This window comes from Caretta caretta, chromosome 5, assembly GCF_965140235.1.
Source record: "Caretta caretta isolate rCarCar2 chromosome 5, rCarCar1.hap1, whole genome shotgun sequence".
NCBI lineage: Eukaryota > Metazoa > Chordata > Testudines > Cheloniidae > Caretta > Caretta caretta.
In genome coordinates, this window is record NC_134210.1 from 10,165,220 (window position 1) to 10,183,910 (window position 18,691).

Genomic DNA, 18,691 nt, shown 5'->3' on the forward strand with positions numbered 1-18,691 from the left:
TTTCTTTTTGCGAATACAGACTAACACGGCTGTTACTCTGAAACCTGTCATAGTATAAAGATGGCAGTCACTGGTTTACAGAATAACAAATGTGTATGCATATGTCTCTAGATAAAGTGAGAGCATTATATTTGCAATGATCAAAATACAATTTTAAATTCTCACTTTATGGTCTAAAAGTGTCATTCAACTGGAATAAATAAACACTGTAATTCAGTTTTGGATTGTGTAATAATTTTTTGGCTTTCATAGCAATCTGTCTATAGTACTCAGTTCGTGCACTGTATTCTAGCACTTAATAAAATGCATAATTGGCATAAGTCACTGTAAACCTGTTGTGCTAAACTAAGACTTGCTTTATTAGCTATCACGGATGAGTACCATAGGATATCTAAATAAGACAGTGCTGCAAATGGTTCCCCCTCACCCCCTTTATGAATGACCTATAGTTGTGATGCCTTGTCCAGGTGATTGAAGTTTTGCACTTAAATCACTGCACTAAATATGTACCCAGGTTTTATAATTCTATATGTCATTGATTGAAAATGGTTATCAATAGTATGCTGTAACTAATACTGATATGCTATGAATAGCACATATGGTTGGAAATGAAAGGGGTGAATTAAAATACATTGTCCAAAATGGTGTGCCAAAAAAAATGACTTCTTCTGACAGTGCTTCCAGTTGTAAATCCATCCTCGCAAAATATCTCCTTGTTTTCCCTCTCACGTACAATATTTAAATTTAAAAATATTAATCAAATGGAAGCATGATTTACTACAACACATGGTGAACATGCCAGCATACACTTTTTCTCTGTCATAGCCTAGAATATTTGTTTAAATTAAAAATATAATGGGCTACTTTTCTGAAGATAAGGAACTACAAGCGTGATTACTGGGAATAGAAATTAAATATTTGGTCTGGTCAAACATTCTTATTTATTTAAATAGAAATAACTTAGTCTAGCTTCGCTCACTTAAATGTGTGGTTCATTTCACAGTCATTACTGAAGCTTTTGCATTTTTCCAATTACATAAAACCCAAAACCTTTTCATACATACAAGATTGTGTGCGGTTTGTATCACTAGAGAATACAAGTACATTGCATTCTGAAACTTGGAACAAACTTTCTTCTTCCTAACTCATTCAGTCAACAAACTGTCAAGCTCTCTCAAAACACTCTTGCCTTCTGACCACAAAATCAACTAATTTATTCTTTCTTTTCCTTTCAGACATCTCAATTTCTCAGTGACAAAATCCAAATGTCACAGCTCCAGTTTGATCTGGCATAGTCATAAATCCTTTTGGCTGCTGATCAATTACGTTTTTCAGCTAACCAGACGCAGCATGAGCTTAAAACAATCAATAGAAAAATTCAGTAATCCTTGAAACTCCGGCATCACATTCATATTACTGTGATGCTAGAGCCATTCCTGTACTTTTTCACGTTTGTGCATAGATGACTAAAACTGTGTTTTGTGTATGCACCATCTACTGAGGCATATGATATCAGGCCTTTGGGCCTGCCTCTCGAGAAGTTAGAGAGACACCATGTAGTACTTTCCTTTGCAAAGAAAGATGAGATAAAGGCACATTTTAACGCATTTCTTTGCATTTTCCCTATTCCCCTTCGCTTGTTGAGTACATAAGCTTTGAAAATATACATGAGAAGCTGTCAGATTTCATTTTCTCTGTAGTAAGATCTAAATTCGTAGCCTTAAAAAAGGCTATCCTACTAGTAATCACTGCTGCAAGAGTAAGAGAGCTTTGGAAATGACTTCTGGTTAGCTATAGGATTTATCAAAATTATAGCCCTTGTGAAATACAAGTATTTGTCTGGATACTGAATGTATTTCACATTTTGTTATGAATTTGTAAATTAGTTTAGAACGATGTATCGCAGACAAGCTTGATGGAAAATTCACACTTGATATGTAGTAAGCTCTTGAATCAATTTGAAGAGAGAGCCCACGACAGCAGATTATCTAATGGATTGTGCAGTTTCCTGCAGTTTATTTTCTACATTGAGAAGAGACCATTTTGATACATTCTTCTATGGCTACCAAATTTAGATATTAATCCCTGTCTACTCAAAACATGCTCTTCAGTCCAGAAATGTAGCTAGGTCATACAATCCTCTGCACCTAGTCCTTGTATCCATGTGCAGTTTTGTCAACTTTTGCATAGTTTTGTCTTGGGAATGGAATTGAAGCTCCATTTTTGAATTGGCTCAAGTTGTCACCTCGTTTCCTCCTTTCATCTCCCATGCTGTTAAATGAATTTCTTTCTCTTTCGGGTGCCTGACACAGTGTTTAATTTGCGCCAGGGCTTGCCAGGGTTGAGCCCTGACACCGCTGGGCTTGGCAGTTCATAGCCCCGGCACCTCTGGGCTTGCTGTATCTGTTACGAATGTAAAAAAATTGCTTGAGCCCCAGCACCTCTTTCATTACAAATTAAGCACTGACTGGACAGTAGTTGTCCCAGCATATAACCAGTTTCAGTGATCTAAAATGGAAACAAAGTATATGTTGCATAAGATAGGTAGAAACGTAATTGTTCAGCAGAGCATAAAATCAACTAGACTTAATATTAGGAAAAGTGTAGTTAGCTCGGCTCTCAGATTTATTCATTTGGTTTAATTTGTAATCAACATTCTTGTCAGCACTCCTCAAACTTGCTATGGGCTTTCTCAGTATTTAAAAACCCAGTTATCCAATCAGTAACAAAAATATTCTGCCCATGCACCTCTGATGTTGGAGGAGGTGTTCCATTGAGCCTGTATAGTGCCTAACATGTTGGAGCTCCAGTCCTGGGGCACCACCATAAGGTAAGCAGAAAGGTAACTGTCACAGCATGGGTGGAATTAGTCCATAACGTCTGTGAAGACTGATTAGGTTCACTACATTTGCATAGTCACTTGACCTATTCCAAACCAAGCATTAGAAAATGTAATGTATTCAGTTAGATATTAAATAGCCCCGCCTAGAATACGCACATGTCAAGGTTCCTCCCCCACTCTGAACTCTAGGGTACAGATGTGGGGACCTGCATGAAAAACCTCCTAAGCTTATCTTTACCAGCTTAGGTCAAAACTTCCCCAAGGTACAAAATATTCCACCCGTTGTCCTTGGATTGGCCGCTACCACCACCAAACTAATACTGGTTACTGGGGAAGAGCTGTTTGGACGCGTCTTTCCCCCCAAAATACTTCCCAAAACCTTGCACCCCACTTCCTGGATAAGGTTTGGTAAAAAGCCTCACCAATTTGCCTAGGTGACTACAGACCCAGACCCTTGGATCTTAAGAACAATGAACAATCCTCCCAACACTTGCACCCTCCCTTTCCTGGGAAATGTTGGATAAAAAGCCTCACCAATTTGCATAGGTGACCAAAGACCCAAACCCTTGGATCTGAGAACAATGAAAAAGCATTCAGTTTTCTTACAAGAAGACTTTTAATAAAAATAGAAGTAAATAGAAATAAAGAAATCCCCCCTGTAAAATCAGGATGGTAGATATCTTACAGGGTAATTAGATTCAAAAACATAGAGAACCCCTCTAGGCAAAACCTTAAGTTACAAAAAAGATACACAGACAGAAATAGTTATTCTATTCAGCACAATTCTTTTCTCAGCCATTTAAAGAAATCATAATCTAACACGTACCTAGCTTGATTACTTACTAAAAGTTCTAAGACTCCATTCCTGGTCTATCCCCGGCAGAAAACCAGCATATAGACAGACACACAGACCCTTTGTTTCTCTCCTTCCTCCCAGCTTTTGAAAGTATCTTGTCTCCTCATTGGTCATTTTGGTCAGGTGCCAGCGAGGTTACCTTTAGCTTCTAAACCCTTTACAGGTGAGAGGAGCTTTCCCCTGGCCAGGAGGGATTTCAAAGGGGTTTACCCTTCCCTTTATATTTATGACAGCACAGTTGTATGTATTGTGCTATATTATATCTCAGAGGATAGAAGGAGGATAATTGACAAACCGCCTGTTTTGGTTAGCATTACTTTATCGTTTATAAGTGAAATTATATTTTTATGCTGCATATGAAATAACCTATAAGGTCAATCAGAGTAAGAACCACACACAATTTACCAAAATAAGGCATGAAATTAAAAATGATTGTAAAATATTGTTCTCTTCTTTGGCTGAGGCCTCTAGTCTGGTGGTCCTTTAAAAAATGAACAGTAACCTCTTTGCAAAGCCATGCTCTGGGATCACTCAAGTATTCTTCCACCCCAATTGCTGATGGAACATGCAGTGACAATGCATTGGGCGGGGGAGAATGGGGGTTCAAGAGGTTGTTTGCACTGCCATTTTGTAGCACTCAGATTAGGAATGGGTAATAGAGCAGTGAGAATGGTGGAAATACTCCTCTCAATGAGTGGTAGGACAAATGATTAGTGTAGATGGATATGCAATGGGGCAGAGGTGTGTGTCTGGCATACCCATCCATACGTGCTCCGTTTGAGTGCTACCACTCTGTCTTAAGTGAAAGTAAATCTCAAGTGTTTCAAGTACTCCATATATCAGTGGAAAGACCCAGGGTGTCTGTCCCTGATACTGCTACCTGAAGGTTCAGGTTTTGCCCTGAATCAAGTAAAGATTAGTTTTGCTGTAATTGCAGATCTTTATTACACAGCTGTAGTACTGCACAGGTAAGGGATTTGTGTTGCAGAAGGACAACCTAACTGAGATTGTTTTTGTGTTAAAGGTATGTAATAGTGGAATGTGAAGACCAAGACACTCAGCAGAGGGATCCAAAAACTCATGAAATGTACCTAAATGTGATGAGACGGTTTAGTCAGGCTCTATTAAAGGTAACCCATCCCTTAGGTAATGAAAGATTAAGCAGTTTGCAGGTATTTGCTTTCTTTAAAAAGACACTAGTTTCCTATGATGCCATAGCATAAGCATTGCAGTCTGCCAAACCCCTACTTCTCCCTGGAATTAATTTGATCTGCTGTAAATGGTGTAATTTTAGTTCAGAACAAATGAATGCAACTATCAAGGGAAGTGTTTCCCTTTCTCTATTTGTTGCTTTTCAGGTAAATTGTAAACTGACTTTTCATATCATGCTTGCCTGTAGACCCCCTTGCATCTGGCAGTGAATGTCTGATATTTTGGGGGAATATTTGGCCCTGCTTGACAAACTGGAGGCTGGATCACTAGCCTTTGCTGAATCAAGAAGCAGTGCCAATCTGTGTGTCAGCAGTAGAGGGTGCTGATGTAGTGAAAAAGGGTCCTTCTCCTGAGCTATAGTTCATAACATCTGGCATATATGTACAGAGTTAGCTGGCTTAAGTCCAACAGTCAGGTATCTTTCATTGCATTTTACTTCACATCTCATTAATGCTGCTTCAAGGTTTTTATGTGACTCATGTAGTACAAAGGCATATTTCACATGCGAGAATCTTCATGAAACTTACTTCCCCCCCTGTGAATTAGTTTGTCATGCATGAATGTTTACCACTCAAATTATTATTGTTGATGTAAATGGAAGTGCACTGAAAGGTCAGATAACTGATTGCCAGCTATGGCAATTCTGATTACATTTTACAGAAAATACTGTGCTTTGAATGAACTCTGAAATGAAAGATAATTGATCTTTTTTATTAACTTGGGAAATCTAGCTAGACTGAGAATAAATGTACAAATTTCAGATGTAATTATGGAACAAAGACCTAATTTTCTGTTTCTTTTTCATTCACGTAGGGTGATAAATCTGTCAGGGTTATGCGTTCTTTGCTGGCAGCGCAGCAGACATTTGTAGATCGACTGGTTCATCTAATGAAGGCAGTGCAGCGTGAAAGTGGGAATCGTAAAAAAAAGGTAAATGCAGGAATAAAAAATTTTGTGGTTAAAATTTTAGAGTAGGAGTGTTAGTTTTCACTGGAAACTTTTGATAAGTTGTGTAACAAGATATTCTGAATTTTTCTAATGTCTTATCTAGTTAAGCATATATGCTAATATGCAGTGTATGTGTTTTGGTTAGACTGAAGTATTTTAGCTCTTTTGGCTTTTTTTGCTTTGAGCTATTCTAGTTCTGTTTGTCTGGGTTTTTTTGGTCGCCTTTTTGGAAACACACATGGAAGACTCAAATTTCTGGGAAATTTTTTCTCAAAGATGCTTTTTGATCAATTTATTTTTCCTCTCTAATTTATACAACTATAACTGTCTTGTACCCTCTGGAAGGTGTATTCAGAGTAGCGCTTTGGCTCTAAGGGTACATCTACACAGCAGCTGGGAAGTGTGTTTCCTACCTCAGGTAAATGTACGTGCACTAGGTCTGCTTGAACAAGTGCCTAAAAACAGTGTGGTCATGGCAGCTGCCTGAGTGCAATTCTGCCTGACCCTCTCTCCGGGTATGTACTTGGGTAGCTTATGTTTTGAGTTTTTTAGACAGGGTTTTTTACGCCTTTCTTAGCTATTAATTGTGGTATATTTACTGTGTCAGTAGTTTATCTATTTTTTCCCCTTTCACCCTTTGGTGAGTGGAGTTAGAAACCGATGGGTTTTTTTGTTGTATATTTATGATTCTTGATTTTCTTTTAGTCTTTTTGGTCCTGTGTTTTTGAGACATTTGACTGTATGCCATGTTCATTCTATTCATTTTATCTTTGTTACTGCTTGTGTCCTTCAGTCCTTCAATAGCATCGTTAATACCAGTTTCACCACCTCCTTTCTCCCCCAAAAATGTTGTGCTGAAAATTTCATTTCCTTATTGTAGGACCCATTTTCCATAGCATGTACTAAATTACTTTTTAATACTGATTTGTGCCTGAGATTTTCATATACATTTACATGGAAAAGTATGAATGTGGTATAGCAGCAGCAAGACACTGGAAACCACCATAATCCTAAATACTAATATAGATTGAGACATATGGACTTCATAATCTGATTTTAGACTAATCATTAGATCTTACTATCATCTCCTCCTTAATCCACCAGAAAATCTGGATAAGAATCAGGATCTTGCTAATTAAAAACAAACTTTGCATTATAGCTGAGCTTTCAGAGATCTTGGATACACACTGAAAACGTCTGAACTTTATTACAAATATTAGCTGAAGAGCTTGATACTATATGTTCCAATCTCTATATAGTGTTTTTTAAGATCCAAGTATTTATGGCATATGAGTTAAAATGAACAAAAACAACACAACAACTCCCTTTTTATATGTTTATTGGTTCTTTATACCAATATTCAACAAGGAGCTTTAATCTTCTGTGAGGTCTTGGATATTTTTAATATGCATTTATAACTTTCATCAAGCCTGTTAAGTTGAATTTATTTGAACGAACACACTCTCACACTCTGTTTATCCAGAAAAAGGAATATATTTAGTCATGCTTTGTGTGATTGTATCTATAATACATAAAGGGGAAAATACATTATGAAAATTGGGTAATATGCATATGTTTTTGAAATGTGCTTCTGGCCTATAATCTATCCTACACATAAACCACAGAGAAACACTTGCAAGATGTATCGTATATAGTAATTGCCGACATATTTCTATATAACTCAAATGTGTGGGTTCGGGCTATCATCTGGCCTGCAGCAACTGGCCATTATAAATATGCCCAGGGGTGTTTGAGCTAATATAGTGGACCTATGTCCCTCCCGTTTGCCTCTGGCTGGTGTTAAAATCAGTGGAATCTGCTGCATCTCTCTTCACTTCTTGTCTATTCTGTGCATGGTTGGCAGGAGGAAATAGGGCAGCTGTTGAGCATTTGGTGCATAAGTTCTTTATTATATAGGCTATTAGGTAAATAGTTCTGACTGAATTGCAGTTTTAAAAATGTGTGCAGTATTGATTATTTTAAAATATAGTAGATTCAATATTATAAATCTAGGGCCAGCTCCTACAGTGAGATTGTCGCAGGTTTTTACCACCACGAGTGAACCCGTTGAAGTCAGCAGGGCTCCATACAGGTGCAGGGCTCCATCAGTATAATTCCAAGTGCAGGATCATATCCTAGAGCAGTGAGACTCAGAGTGTGGCTTGTGAGCCGCAAGTGGCTCTTTAATGCATCTTCTCTGGCTCTTTGAAGCACATGATATAAAACACTGTGTGATTTAATTATTAACCAGTTATTAAGTTATTAATCAGGATGCTTTTATCATGTTATTAACCAATTAGGTTATCAACTTGCACTAAGTTTATTAACTTATTTGCTGTGAGAATTATATAAAAGTAAATATTTCCCCCATCATACAGTTTTAAATATGAATAGTTCTATAGTAACTGGAACAATGAATTCACACTACTATTGCTCTTTTGGGTAATGTTGATCACTAATTTGACTCCTGAACCCCTGAGATCTGAGTATCACTGTCCTAGAGCATGAACAGACCTTGTATAAGAGAATGAAAGACCTCTATTAATGTGGAAAACCAACACCCCTTCATACGGGCATGTAACCAATTTACAAAAATACAAAGAAATTATTGGAAGGTTACTATCCCTGACACAACTAAACCTGCATGTATTTCTATGACTGACTTTGAACTGGGTGTAGAATATCTGATTACTTTGCCTGTTCTGCATTTTTTTTTTAAATTTCACATTGTGCTAAAGATGAATGTTACATTACTTTGAAGGCATAAAGTGCTTTATAAATGCTATATTATTTGGATATACATCTGCTTTTTTGTTACTGCACATTTTTATACCCAACTATATAAATATTTCTGCAAAGGTTGTTCTCATGCTTTTCCATCTGTATTTCTTTTAAACTCCATTTGCATTTTCATCTAATTGGACTTTTGGGTTTTTACTCTTTTTTTTTAGAATGAGAGGCTACAGGCATTACTTGCAGACAATGAGAAGATGAATTTATCAGATGTGGAACTTATTCCACTTCCTTTAGAGCCTCAGGTGAAAATCAGAGGAATAATCCCAGAGACAGCTACACTGTTTAAGGTAAATGGGAGAGGTCTTCCATTGAATAAGTGAGTTACAATTAAACCTTAATTTTTGAAATACTAACAGAAACGTTACCTTGAAAAACTACTTGCTGTTAAATTTGTCAAACAAGCTTTGTGCTCCTGAAGTTGAGAGGCTAATATCACTGAATTTAGTGGGGCAATGCACGATCAAAGTATCTGTACCCGAGTGCAACCAATGCTTAAGTGGCATTTTGGTCTAAAAGACTGTATCCTCTACTCTTTCCTTATGAAATGCTGTGAGTGTGTGCATACTAATTGATTCATAGAATCATAGAATATCAGGGTTGGAAGGGACCTCAGGAGGTCATCTAGTCCAACCCCCCGCTCAAAAGCAGGACCAATCCCCAATTAAATCATCCCAGCCAGAGCTTTGTCAAGCCTGACCTTAAAAACTTCTAAGGAAGGAGATTCCACCACCTCCCTAGGCAACGCATTCCAGTGTTTCACCACCCTCCTAGTGAAAAAGTTTTTCCTAATATCCAACCTAAACCTCCCCCACTGCAACTTGAGACCATTACTCCTTGTCCTGTCCTCTTCTACCACTGAGAATAGTCTAGAACCATCCTCTCTAGAACCACCTCTCAGGTAGTTGAAAGCAGCTATCAAATCCCCCCTCATTCTTCTATTCTGCAGACTCAACAATCCCAGTTCCCTCAGCCTCTCCTCATAAGTCATGTGTTCCAGACCCCTAATCATTTTTGTTGCCCTTCGCTGGACACTTTCCAATTTATCCACATCCTTCTTGTAGTGTGGGGCCCAAAACTGGACACAGCACTCCAGATGAGGCCTCACCAATGTCGAATAGAGGGGGACGATCACGTCCCTTGATCTGCTCGCTATGCCCCTACTTATACATCCCAAAATGCCATTGGCCTTCTTGGCAACAAGGGCACACTGCTGACTCATATCCAGCTTCTCGTCCACTGTCACCCCTAGGTCCTTTTCCGCAGAACTGCTGCCTAGCCATTCGGTCCCTAGTCTGTAGCTGTGCATTGGGTTCTTCCGTCCTAAGTGCAGGACCCTGCACTTATCCTTATTGAACCTCATCAGATTTCTTTTGGCCCAATCCTCCAACTTGTCTAGGTCCCTCTGTATCCTATCCCTGCCCTCCAGCGTATCCAGCGTAATTGGCCACAATACTGTAAGCAATGGAGTTGACATAGTGGGATGGGATTTACATTTTGTTCTGAGCGGGGTGAGATCCATGAACATTTTGATATTCAGACAGGACTTCCCTATCTGAGGGCTAGCTACTAAGAGATCAGAGCCAGCACAACAATGGTCCACCATCCATTCTATATGACTTATTAAAAATCCATGATCAACAGAGTCAAACCTTGCTGATAGACTGTTTGTTATGAACTGGGTGCAAATGGTAGTAATAGTGGTGATGCGCAAATGGGTGCATAACTTATGTGTCTGCCAAAATTCTGCGTAAATCACAAAGATGTGCATCTTCCTACAATCTTCCAGCACCTCACCTTCTCTGGCCACACTGTAGAGTTTTCTCCATGTGTGCATTTGTGTTTTCTTCGGAATAGAGTGTTTCTTCTTCATTGCCTTCACCTTGTCTGATCATTTGGGGTTGGTGGTTCTTGTTGTTCATTTTCAAGCATTCTTGTCAAGTGTCTTCTCCATGCTGATACGAGCCTTCTTCATGTCCTCCTTCAGCATCACAAACCAACTTTTCTAAGTCTTCCTCATGGTCTTTACCCTGTGACTACTAGCTTTTGTACTCTGGCCAACATATACCACATCACTTCATCTCACGTGACTAGCCATCTCAGTTTATGCTCCCTCTGCTTTTCCACAATGGGGCAACCTGCATTGTGGTTTGTACCGTTTCATTGTGTAGCCTATCGGCACTGGCGTCCAACTGAGCATACTCATTTCAGGAGTGTGAAGAGTTGTTGTTCTTTCTTCTTCATTGGCCAGCATTCTGATCTATACATCATGGCTGACATAATCATGAACTTATACGCTTTGTACTTTAGTTTACTTGCAGAGATTTCCCTTCAACTTTATTTTTAATTTGCAGACCCCTAAAATTTTTTGAATGGAGGTGTGGACCCCTTTGGAAATCTTGTACATAGTCTGTGGACCTCCGGGGGTCCACGGACCACAGGTTGAAAACTACTGTTCTATGGTAATGACAACCTTTCACAAACATCTTAAACATATTCTGTGGACCTCGAGAGATCTGTGGACCACAGGTTGGAAACTACTGGTTTACACCAAGCACTTTTCATGTGGCTACTAACATCTGCATTTACCTTCCCGTTATGACTCAACACTGTGCTAAGATATTTAAATTGTTGCACAGATTTTAACTCTACGCCATCTAATTTTACTGGCTTCTCATTATCTCTCAACAAAGCATCATATTATTCCATCTTTTTTTGGCTGATTCATAAACCATTTTCTTCTAATGCAGATCTCCATAGTCGTAACCCCCTTTCCAGTTTGTATTATCTTCTTGGCGCAACATATTATCATTTTACAAAGCATGCCCGAAGGAGCTTTTCCCCTGATGTCCTGTGTCAAGGTATCCATTATAATCACAAACGTGAATGGACTTAAGGCTGATCCTGGGTGTTGATCTACCATCATGGTGAATGACTCACTGTAGCTGCAACTGCTTCTCACTACCCTTGTACATGGCCATGATAGTCCGAACGTATGCCTCCAGCAGATTATGCCACAGCAGGTGCCATCATAATAATTCTCTAGGAACTTTGTCATAAGACATCTCTTATTCTAAATGCAATTCCTTGTGTTTCTCCCTGTGCTGCTTCTGCAACACTCAGGCTGCAAACACTGCATCCATTGTTGACCGTCCTGGCATACACCTGAATTGGTGGTGGTTTACTTGGTGCTCCAGCTCCTCCCACAGTCTTTATAATTCTTGCAGGCATTTCATCGGGTGAATCATTAACTTGATGGGTTGGTAATTACTACATTCTTGAACATCTCCTTTATGCTTAAAAATAGGGACGAATTTTCAATTTTCCAGTATAGTTAATTAAGGTGAAAAAGTTTGTCGTCATAACCATGGTCTGTTGCTTTAAATGCCTCAATTGGTACACTATTCGGTCCCTCTGCCTTGCCATGTTTCATCATCTTGAGCAATGTCTGAGTCTCCACCAGGATGGTAAATCTTGTAAGGTTGTTGCTTGTGCATAGTTTCCTCAGTGGTTTCTTTACATTCTCTTTACTGAGCAGTTTCTCATAAACCTGCTGCCACCTCCTAATGACGTCACACTCTTCCACCAGTGCTCTTCTGTTTTCTTCTTTAATCCACTTCACAGTTCCCAAGTCTCTGTGCTTCTTTGCCTAATCTTGGGTAATCTATATATTCCTTTCCCTCCTTCCTTCCATAGTAGTCCTGTGTAAAAGACTTTAAGCGCCTGACCCTTAGCTTCTGTAACTGCTCTTTTGTTGTTGTTGTTTTGCTGTTTTCTTTACCAGCTTGTATTCCTCATAATTGTCTACCATTCCTACTTTCTGCCATCATTTACACCTTTCCTTCTTCTTTACAGATTCTTGTACATTGTTTGACCACCACTATGTCCCCTTGCAATGAACTTTCCCTCATTTTGTTTGGCCACATGCAGCTTGTGAATAGTCAGTAATGTGTTTGGATATTTCCCCCCAAACCTCTTTGGTATCATTGTGGTCAGTTTGATCGTTGCCCGAACTCAGTAGAATCTTTGTCCTTATACCTCAAACTAACTTCCCTTTCCGCAAGGCTCTACCTCTTTGTTCCACAACTCATCTTTTGTCCCCCACTAGCCTTTTCACCCAGAAGTCAATTGCACAGCAATATAAATTGCTTATGATTTGCTCTCCTGGCATCAGTTTAGTCTCACATTTTTAGGTTACTTCCTTACAAGAGGAAGAGATCTAAAAATGTGAGAGAGGCTAAACTCAACCCAGGAGAGTTATTACAAACAATTGACCTCGGACCTGTTGGTACCACACTCGTGTGTAATTAAGTACTCTTCCTTCTTTACAATGTATCTATTGGTAATAATCAGGCCATGGGCTCTGGCTAACTCTAAGATAGCGCCACCGGCTTCATTTCTGGTTCCAAAGTCTCATCCTCCATGACGTCATTGTAGTCGTCACTGTGTTCTCCTACATGTGTGTGGAGGTCTGCTCCAATAATCAAGTACTCTGCTTGTGGAACTTCACTTGTCACTGGGTTCAGCACTATCTGGAATTCTGCCTTCTCCTCAGTCACACAACCAACCTGCAGTGCATATCCGAATAAAAAAACACACAAATATTTGTTCTCTGCTCCAGGGCTTTGGAGCGGAGCCCGGAGCTGGAGCGTGGAGCAGCTCCGGAGCAGCGGAGCTGCAGGGGTTTTTGCTGGAGCTGGAGTGGAGCCGGAGCACAGATCCAAAGTCCTGTTCTGCTCAGTACTATTCTAACTTTCATTGACCAGTTGCTCTTCTTTAGGATGACCTCTACCTTGTCCTGTAATAATTCTGCTACAATTATTCCTACTCTGTTCCTCCTTGCTACTGAGCCATAATACTTTATCTTGTAACCATCTCCAGTGTTTACGGATTTTGACCACTTCCATTTTGTTTCTTGTATGCAGGCAATATGCACTCTCCTTCTTTTCAGTGTCTCAGCTACTTCTCTTGATTTCGTAGTCATTGTTTCCACATTCAGTGAAACCAAACATAATTCTTGGGCTTGCTTCTTCAGCTGCATGTGCCCTTAATGGGGTGGCCTTTTCATATTTTCCACAGCTGTCTGGTGAAGTGGTTGAACGTTGATTCCAGGGGATGCCATAGCATTCTAGTGATACGGTCCCTGAAGACAAAGACCCATAGAGCATATGTGTTTGGCACACTTCCCGGCACACTTTTACAAACTGGCTGGCCAGGCCTGATGTTCTTCGGTTGAAATCAGAGTCCATTATCCTAGGTGGACTAGGTTGAATGAGCCCCACCTGCCCAGAGCAATCTGGTTATAAGGTGCCAGATACTCGCCGTTCACACTCCCATTTTCAACTAAGAACAACTCTGCCATGAGAAGGCAAGCAGTAGTTTAGCTGTCAGAGGCTATACGTTATGCTAATCAGATGAGGCATTTTCTTGGCAATGAGAGCTCACCCCCAAAGCCACCTAAACTATGACTGCTCTTTAGGATGCGCTGTCTTTCTACAGCTACACGTAAAACTAAAGGTGGGATTAGGGAGATTTTTACAAGTCAAAATAGCAATCTCTTTAGCCGGGATAAGAATGACCTTGTCCCAACAGACGTACCCATTGTTTAGGAGAGGACAAGGAGCTATCTGTCATCTGAGGTTCACACTACTCCTGTAGTAGTTCGTTGGTCTGTAGGGCAGTCACTTTCCTCTATGACACAGCTCCAGAGCACTGCAGAACCCTTAGCTGATCCTGGCAAACTAATCACCTATTGTTTGGAGAGCAATTTGTTTTGCAACAAAAGCTTTGACAGATGGTTGTCGTTCACCCATAGCACGCTGAATCTTTGTGGGAATGTAATGCTTAATTGTCTAGACAGATTCTGGATCATGTAGCAGAGCAGCTACTTTAGCAATGTATTGGAAGTCAGCCTTTGACATGAAGTGGTGGTTTTCTTTTCAATTTAAAAAAGAAAAACCATAACAAAGCAAGATTGGGAGGTCCAGCATGGTCCTATTTAAAGCAAGCAAGATACGTATAATTCATGAGCTGCCCAAAAGAGAGCCAGAATTTAGATCCAATCTTTCAGTAGGTGCCATTGGTGTCCAAGTGCACTTTGAGAAGATGGTGGCCACTCAATTCTATCTCTTCCCCCGAGAAAGAGGTTGGAGACTAGTCAGTAACTAGTAAACTCTACAGAACCAGAAAAAATGTCCTTGAGGAAGGATGGGGCCTCTGCTTTTGAGTCTAAGTAACATCTTTTGACTTCAGTCATAGCTTTTCTCTACAACCTCATTAAGTCCTTGTGTAGAAGAATAAGGAGCGAAATTTTTCAGAGAAAAAGTATCAGTAGAAGATGTGAAAACCACTGCCTCAGAGCACTTACTGCAAACAGCTCTCGTGAAATTGATCCATTAAAAATCTCCCTTGTGTACCTGATTTTTATTTCATTTTTGTTTGAGAGGCCTCACTTGATGAATTACAGTAGATAAATTTATTCATGTAGATAATTGATCTTCAGCTCATTTTATGAAGGGTGAAACTGCAAACAGAATTAAATTAGTTCTTTTAAAAAAACATTTAAATTTGTTACTTTTGCTTAATTAATTGAGAAAGCAGTTAATTGGTTTGAAAATGTCCTATCCCTATCATTTCTTTGACATTTATAATGTAATTATTGAGTTTTCCTATGGGTTTTTTTTTTTGGTCAGTTTAAAATGTTTTGCTCCTTTTAGATGGTGCTTCGAAGTTTGAATCAGATGTGCACAAACTTAATTTCCGCATTTTCCCCTAATTAAAGAGGATAGAATGGTTTAATTTTTTTTTACCAGGATCCATTTGATTTGTCTTACTACTTCTCTAAGATTTCTCACGGAGTGCTATATCCTCTGTGGATGAATGGAATCTAGAAATTATATAAAAACTGGAAGTTCTATGGTCAAACTTTTGCTAAGTGGGGGCAGTATGTTCTTGATGGAGTGTCATGGACTATGGAACACAATATTAGAGTGCCAAATGAGCCCTATTGGAGCAGTCTTCAGAGCCTATTGCAAAACCCACCATTTTGCAGATGTATTAGGCTAGAAGGCTAAAAAGCAAATGAGAGAGGCAATTATAAATGAATTTACTCACATGTAGGGAAGGATTCCCAACTTAGATTTGTCCCAGTGAAGTTGAGTATTCAATTTGTTCTAGTATACTGGTTCATGGCAAATTTCTTTTTCCAGAGTGCCCTAATGCCTGCCCAGTTATTCTTCAAGACAGAAGATGGAGGCAAATATCCTGTAATATTTAAACATGGTGATGATTTACGTCAAGATCAACTTATTCTTCAAATTATTTCACTCATGGACAAGGTGATGAACGTTAATCAAGTGTTTCTTAATCTCACTATTAAACATCTGTTTTATTGTTTATACAAGCTGAGGAAATTTCTCTTGGTTAAAACCCAGAAAACACAAAATATTAATGCAGCTTAATTCAGTACTCTTTTATTGTAGCTGTTACATTCCAAAAAATTCCAGTCCTTACAAATATTATTTAATGTCCTCTGTGGACAAAGAAGAAATGAGCAAACAGACTTTCACTTATGCCTTATGACAGATCTGAACTAAGTTTCCTCAAAAGGGAATAAGTTACTGTATTAAACCACAGCACAACCTAGCCTCTTTTAAAAAATGTTTGATTATTTTTAACTGTTCCACTCATGTTTGTGTTTTCCTTCCAGCTGTTACGTAAGGAGAATCTGGATTTGAAGCTAACACCATATAAGGTGCTGGCTACTAGTACAAAGCATGGTAAAGTTATTTCTTTTTTTAAAAAAAACACTGAAAATAATCAGGTATTTGTCTTCCTCAGTTTCACTTACCTGGATGCAGACATTCTCTAACTCAGGCTTCTTGTTAGTGTCACAGGAGGGTACAGCTGACTTCAGGTTGTAAGATTTCTTTATAACAAACTTGGGAAACTTGCTTAAAATCAGATTAGTGTTTATTCTTTACCTTCTATTTCCCCTCTCCAGCTTTACTGTCAAGTGCTTGTTTTGCCTCACCTAGTGCCAAATTGTGAAATACTGGTTGTCATTGTTTCAGAGTTAGCTGCACCTCTGTTCCCTCTCTGATCTTTGAGGATATTTCTACAAAGCAATTGTCATAAATATAAAGGGAAGGGTAAACCCCTTTGAAATCCCTCCTGGCCAGGGGAAAGCTCCTCTCACCTGTAAAGGGTTAAGAAGCTAAAGGTAACCTCGCTGGCACCTGACCAAAATGACCAATGAGGAGACAAGATACTTTCAAAAGCTGGGAGGAGGGAGAGGAACAGAGGGTCGATCTGTGTGCTGCTTTTTGCCAGGGACAGACCAGGAATGGAGTCTTAGAACTTTTAGTAAGTAATCTAGCTAGGTATGTGTTAGATTATGTTTTCTTTAAATGGCTGAGAAAAGCATTGTGCTGAATAGAATAACTATTTCTGTCTGTGTATCTTTTTTGTAACTTAAGGTTTTGCCTAGAGGGGTTTTTTCATGCAGGTCCCCACATCTGTACCCTAGAGTTCAGAGTGGGGGAGGAACCTTGACAGCAATTAAAAAAAAAAAATGGTGGCATGGCTGTGGCTGGCCCAGATCAGCTCACTTGGACTTGTGGGGCTCGGATTGCGGGGCTAAAAACTGCAGGGTAGTCATTCGGGCTTGGGTAGGGACCAACAAAAAGTAAAGATGTTACGTTATGAAATGCACTCCAGTAACTTATTTTGACAAGTGTTGAGATTTCATTGAGTAATAGTAAATGTACTGTGTTATGCTTAGTAAAAATAATAAATCTCCGTAATAGGAAACCTTACAACTAAATTTAGGATGAAAACTAGTAAGTTCTTCTAGTGATGATCCCTATATGGATTCCAGACATGGGTGTGCATGTGCGCCATGTGCAAGAGCTATAAGTGGACGTGCATGTCGATGCTGTTCCAGTTCCATCTTACCACCGTGTGGCCAGAGTCGGAACCCCTGTTCCTTGCTGCTCTTAGGTCTGCTAAGAGAACTTTTATCTGTTTATTCTCACCTGTATATAATTGCTAGCATGTTCTCGCTGGATCGAGTAGTTCTTGTACACTTTTAGAGTAGCAGCCATGTTAGTCTGTATCCGCAAAAAGAAAAGGAGTACTTGTGGCACCTTAGAAACTAACAAACTTATTTGAGCATAAGCTTTCGTGAGCTACAGCTCACTTCATCGGATGCATTCAGTTTTAGTTATTTAGGCTCCCCTGTCGGACTTCTTCCCCTGGAGGGGAGACAGTACCTCCTCTCCCCACACCGCTGGGATTATGCCCCGACAAGCTAGCTTGAAGAACTGTGCTTTGTGCCTGCTCTTCTTCTCCATGAGCGTCAAGCACCAGCAGTGTCTCGGTGAAGTCTACGTCCTCATCCACTGTTCCATCTGCTGCTCATTCCTGGCTCGGACTCGGGAGGGTAGGGAACTCGCCTCCGCGTGTTCCTCGTGGAGGAAGCTATGTGTGCAGTTGGATTCACTGGAATGGTGCCCATCAATATTGGTGAGTGACCCTCTGGCTTTCTCCCGCCTACTGGAACCCTACCTACTGTTGCATCCGCTGAAGCCCCACTGTGAGAATTAGAAACCCAGACATGGACATAAGGGCGCCTCCCCGATGGGGACTGCTCCTAAGCACAGCGTTGCCTCCCCGAGCCGTGCCCAGTCGGGTGAGAAGTAACATGCCGAGCCGGCTGCTGCGGCTCCTAAGAAGCCCTGGACAGAGCATAAGATGAAACACTAATGCAAGCCATAGGTGCTGCTTCCCACCCTGATTCCCAGTCTGCCGCCATCTTCACCGCCGGCACCATCTATGCCACTGGGCCCTTTGAGACTGGCACGCCCGGCTCCCACACTCCAGGCTGCCTGGAACTGCTGATGCCCATAGCCAAGTTCATTCTCCCATATGCTAGTTCCCTATCTGCGGACGCTTCATGCTTACCTCTCCAGCGGATGAACCTCTCCTACTCCTTCCGGAGTGGCGCTCCTCTTCCACCCACACACCAACAGCTCCACCTC

General features: G+C 40.1%; 1 protein-coding gene across 6 annotated transcripts in view; it reads left to right on the top strand.

Annotated features, from left to right (window-relative positions):
- PIK3C3 (phosphatidylinositol 3-kinase catalytic subunit type 3) overlaps positions 1 to 18,691 on the top strand; it is a 133,784-nt gene that overhangs the window by 50,132 nt on the left and 64,961 nt on the right. For all 6 annotated transcript variants that reach the window (XR_007356656.2, XR_007356657.1, XR_007356659.1 and 3 more), the window contains 5 exons: positions 4,723 to 4,828; positions 5,724 to 5,840; positions 8,810 to 8,941; positions 15,860 to 15,988; positions 16,360 to 16,429. Coding sequence is in view for 1 of the 6 variants with exons in the window: in XM_048850003.2 (XP_048705960.1) it covers positions 4,723 to 4,828; positions 5,724 to 5,840; positions 8,810 to 8,941; positions 15,860 to 15,988; positions 16,360 to 16,429 (554 nt within the window). In the remaining 5 variants the exon portion in view is untranslated. The remainder of the gene's footprint in view (positions 1 to 4,722; positions 4,829 to 5,723; positions 5,841 to 8,809; positions 8,942 to 15,859; positions 15,989 to 16,359; positions 16,430 to 18,691) is intronic.